Consider the following 4,616-nt stretch of genomic DNA (forward strand, 5'->3'; position numbering starts at 1 on the left):
TTCCAGGCAGAGGCCGGAGCCTGGCATGTTTCAGGGAGAGCAGCTGGGGTGAACAAGAGGCTGGACAAGGGCGAGGGTTGACGCTGGCACTTGGAATGTCGGGTCCTGCGGGCCCGAGTTAACCCTGAGGCAGTCAGCCTGCCCCTGGTGACTGTGCGCTGTGTGGTCCTTGCCTGAGTGATGCCCCAGCTGATGGGGAGGCAGGGTGGATACCAGCCAGCCCACTGGATGGTCATCACGGCCACTGCCGATAAGGGTGTGCTGTGTGCCAGGCTGTGTCCACTCTGTCTTTCCATTCTACAGTTCCAGCAACTGAGGCCTAGGGGTCCCCCAGAAAGCCAAGCCAGGATGGGAAGTGGGGACTCCTGACTACCTGTTTTCCTGCTTCCTGGGCTCAGGGCCTTAAGGAAGGGATGGACTGAAGCTGGCGAAGGGCAGGCAGGAGTGGAGGGTGGGGCATCTGGGGGCCATGCCCCTCACCCCTTCCCTGATAAAGGGTCAGAGATGGTAGAGAGGGTGACCAGGGCCTGCCTGGCCCAGCCCCTGTACCTCTTTGACTTCATTAGGCTGTGACCCTACTCATCTGCTAGAAGCCCTCCGTGGCGGTCCCCATCGTAGGTTCACGTAGCACTCAGATTTGGGGTGGTTATGGCCCAAGGCTTGATTTATCCAAGCCAGTGCTTTTTTTTTTTTTTTTTTTTTTTTTTAAATTTATTTCGAGAGAGACAGAGCAGGAGCAGGGGAGGGGCAGAGAGAGAGGAAAAGAGAGAGAATCCCGAGCAGGCTTTGTGCTGTCAGCACAGAGTCCAACGTGGGGCTTGAACTCATGAAACGTGAGCTCATGACCTGAGCGAGACAAAGAGTTGGACCCTGAATCGAGTGAGCCACCCAGGTGCCCTTGGGCCAGTGGTTGTTTGAATTCACTCACGGTGGTCCCTCCCCTTCCTTGAATTCAGTAGGCGTGTGCTGAGTTAACCAGTGACAGTGAAGGAACACACTCAGTTCTCAGAGTCCTTGGGGCTCAGGTTTGTGGCCAAATAGACCAGAGGCCAACCAGGTGGACCAGTTGGCCCTTTCTCTCCCTGGGGTCCCACCAAGAAGCCTGGGGCCCCACCAAGAAGCCTGGGGCTTTCCGAAAGGAGTTTCCTCACCCCTTGCTGACCCTTCACACTGTCTTCAGCATCTTGGCAGTATCCCCCACTGCATGCCCTCAGCTTTGCCGTCTTCTGTCCCCCAGCCCTGGCTGAGACCTGTCTCCTTTTACTGCAGCTTCATGGCGGCCGAGGAGATGCACTGGCCGGCCCCCATGAAGGCCATTGGTGCCCAGAACTTGCTAACCATGCCCGGGGGCGTGGCCAAGGCTGGCTACCTGCACAAGAAGGGTGGCACCCAGCTGCAGTTGCTGAGATGTGAGTCCTCTGGGTGGTAGGGCGCATGACGGGAGGATGTGGGGACAGGGCTGAGCCCCAGCCCTGCCACCCCACTGCCCTGGTGGACCTCCATGGGCAAGCGACCTGTCTCTCTTAGCCTCTGCCTCCTTCCGTGGTGGGCCCTCCAGAGTCTTCCATCCCTCCATGGTGGCCAGTGCTGCCTGGGGGTGCTGAGGTCAGCCTCCTCACTCCCCAGGATCGTGGGAGGATTCGGGGTGTTACTGCTAAGTGGAGATAGGATGGGCATTTGGTGCACAGCGCTGACCATCGGTCCAGGGCAGCTTCAGTCTGCAGCCAGGGGCTGGGGGCCCTCGGTGGCCTGGTAGGTCTGGCCTTGCGCTATCCAGTGGGTGTTCAGTGAGTTGGTTGGTCACTCGGTCCTTAGTGAACTAACGTGCCAAGACCCAGCTGGGTGCTGGACCTTCAGAGTTGCGTGAGGCCGAAGCTCTGGTCCCTGGGACAGCATTTTGGGAGAGGGTGGGAGCCCCCAGGTCTGGGAGATGCCCAGTCATTAAGACATTGAAGGCCAAAGAGCATCAGGGCCTTGTTTGTCCTTCTGCCCAGGCCTTTGTTCCAGCAGCGCCCTCTGCCAAGGACTCCCAGGCACCGTGCTGCCTTACGGAGGTACCGCAGGCTGGGCTGCTGGTCTGCTCTGCTCTTTGGACAGGGGGCCTCCAAGGAGGGGCTGTAACTGATGTGCCCCTAGGCCCGGGAGGGACTGTCTGGGAATAGGACAGTGGAGTGTGGGGGTTCACTGTAACTGTCTAGGCTGGTGTTTGGCTCCATACCAGTGGCTCTTTGGGCTTCTTTGCCCCTACCCTCGCTCTGCCTTCCTAGGGTGGAAAGAGGTGGCCATGGCTTCTGGCCCTGGCTTTGCCCTTCTCTGAGCCAGCCTCTCTGGTCACAGTCTGCCCCTGCCCTGGGAACGGCCAGGCCTGGCTTGGCGCTCGGGCTGGTCAGCATGCCCATGGATCGTTTACGTTTGGACTCCGTGGGAGGGGCAGCATGCGAGCCCAACTCCAGGCCCTTCCATTTAGTGGGGTTCAAAGGCAGGAGGTCTGGCCTCGGGTCACCCAGGGCCTCTGGGAGTGGCCCCCAGAGTGGGGTCTGCCCGGCAGCCTCTCGGGGCTCACCCTGTGCCCTTGCCCCACTGCCCTCAGGGCCCCTGCGCTTTGTCATCATCCATAAGCGATGCGTCTACTACTTCAAGAGCAGCACGTCCGCCTCCCCGCAGGGTGCCTTCTCGCTGAACGGCTATAACCGGTAAGTGCCCGCTACCCGCCGGCCCCAGCAGAGCCCTGGCCAGGCCAATCCCAGGTTCCCACCCAGGGAAAGTTCGGGCTCTCCTGAGTCGGCTCACACCCCACCCACCCTGGATCGCGTCCAGCATTCTCCCCTCCCTCTTGGCCTCTATGTGGCCTCCTCACGACCTCCCCCAGGTCTCCCCGGCTTCAGGGCCTCCTGGGCTGGGGCCAGCTCCTTGCTTTACACATGCCATGGGCTGGGTCCACCCAGTGAGTGCCTCCCTGCTGATGGGGTTCCCCTGGGGTCCCCCGGAGAGGGATGTTTCCTTTTCCCAAACACACCACCCTGACCTCAGGGGATGGTGCAGATGGGCACGCCTGCCCCAGGTGCCTGGCCCCATGGGCTCCCCCGTGGCAGTGGGGGCAGGGTGGGGGCTGACATGTTAGGGCCCCCAACAGGCAGGCCAGGGGCCAGGTGGGGCTGAGGTGGGCAGCGAGGGTGACGTGTCCTCGCTTTGGAGCCCCGCATGCTGCTGCTCCCAGGATGACCTCCCAGACCCCAGAACCATGTCTGCCCATCCCTGTCCCTGCCTATGTGCTTTCCTCTGCCTGAAGCATCTAGGCCTTTGGCCTGGAGAGTGAGCAAGGTGGGACTGCCCAGACCTGCCAGTGTCCTTGGGGGCGTGCTGGGTGCTGGGTGCTGAGGCCTGCCCAGGTGCTGACCGCTGGCCCCGTGCCCTCAGGGTGATGCGGGCGGCTGAGGAGACGACGTCCAACAATGTCTTCCCCTTCAAGATTGTCCACATCAGCAAGAAGCACCGCACCTGGTTCTTCTCTGCCTCCTCTGAGGATGAGCGCAAGGTGAGGCTGCCTCCAGGGGCAGGGAGCTGGCAGGGATACCATCCTGGCCCTGAGGGGACGTGGGGGGGCAAGGTGCCGGGCAGGTGCTGTTCCTCAGTCCTCCTCCTTGCGTCCGTGGCCTGGTCCGGCACCACGCTCCTGGAAGCTGTGTCAGGAAGAGCCCTGAATGGGCTGAGGGGAGGCCAGAGCCCCAGGAAGGCTGCCAGCCAGGGCCATGAGGGCAGGCAGCGTGAGGGAGGGGCAGGCCCTGGACAGCACTGTGCTCACCGCAACCCGGACTGATCCACAGGGCTGGATGGCCTTGCTGCGCAGGGAGATCGGCCACTTCCACGAGAAGAAGGACTTGCCCACAGACGCCAGGTGGGCCTGGGCATGGGAGGCACGGGCAGGGTGTCACCAGGGCCACTGGGTTGACATGTGTGCCTACCTCCCAGCTTCCGGGGGCCTGACCCAGAATCGCCTTCTTAATGAGTTTTCTGAGGGTGCCAGCCAGGCTGTGTGTGTGTGTGTGTGTACGTGTATGTGTGCGTGTGTGTGTGTGTCCCGGAGTGTATAAGTGCGTGTGTGCACACCCATTGGTGGTTTCTGTTCAGGGGCCGTGTGTGATTTTACCTGCCCGCCCAGAGGCCCAGCACTTGTTGTAGCTCAGAGCTTCAACTTCCCAGTCCCCTGACGCTCACCCTGGCGCGTTGAGACTGAGACCAGAGTGAGTCCCCCAGGGCACTGGCACAGTCCATCTGGGTCTCGGTGACCTCACCGTGAGGTGGCCCAGCAGGCAGCAAGGGCCCTTTGGGCAGGAACAAAAACCATCCTGTCCTTTCAGAGCTGAGGAAACTAAGGCCCAGAGAAGGCTGGGCACACCTGAGGCCATCCCACAGGTGCCTGCCTGCCCCCAGAGCTCCTGGCCCTGAGCCTTATAGCAGGCTCAGTTCAGAGCTGACTGGAGACCCAGAGGTGGGCAGTGGGATGTGGGGCTGGCCCTGAGGCCTGGCCCTGTCTGGTCGGTCAGGGGAGGCACCACAGCCTCCAGTCCCTGTGTCTGGTTTTTTTTTTTTTTTTCAACGTTTATTTATTTTTGGGA

The 4,616-nt window shown here is 61.4% G+C and overlaps 1 protein-coding gene across 1 annotated transcript; it reads left to right on the forward strand.

Moving 5' to 3' along the window:
- Positions 1 to 10: 10 nt before the first annotated feature.
- LOC121024245 (SH3 domain-binding protein 2-like) lies at positions 11 to 4,113 on the forward strand. Its single transcript, XM_040466508.1, has 4 exons — positions 11 to 1,409; positions 2,591 to 2,693; positions 3,418 to 3,535; positions 3,825 to 4,113. Exons 1-4 carry the CDS (start codon positions 1,205 to 1,207, stop codon positions 4,089 to 4,091), a joined length of 693 nt encoding a protein of 230 aa, XP_040322442.1. The 5' UTR covers positions 11 to 1,204; the 3' UTR covers positions 4,092 to 4,113.
- The last annotated feature ends 503 nt before the right edge of the window (positions 4,114 to 4,616 follow it).

The sequence above is a fragment of the Herpailurus yagouaroundi genome, unplaced genomic scaffold (assembly GCF_014898765.1).
Source record: "Herpailurus yagouaroundi ecotype Mexico unplaced genomic scaffold, PumYag 61651, whole genome shotgun sequence".
Classification (NCBI taxonomy): Eukaryota; Metazoa; Chordata; class Mammalia; order Carnivora; family Felidae; genus Herpailurus; species Herpailurus yagouaroundi.

What these genes read in the sequence shown, in the direction of transcription:
- LOC121024245 (XM_040466508.1), top strand. Translation starts at nt 1,205, where the DNA reads ATGCCCTCAGCTTTGCCGTCTTCTGTCCCCCAGCCCTGGCTGAGACCT. An exon ending in CCAGCTGCAGTTGCTGAGAT is followed by an intron (nt 1,410 to 2,590) that starts GTGAGTCCTCTG and finishes CACTGCCCTCAG; the next exon opens with GGCCCCTGCGCTTTGTCATC. An exon ending in TCGCTGAACGGCTATAACCG is followed by an intron (nt 2,694 to 3,417) that starts GTAAGTGCCCGC and finishes CCGTGCCCTCAG; the next exon opens with GGTGATGCGGGCGGCTGAGG.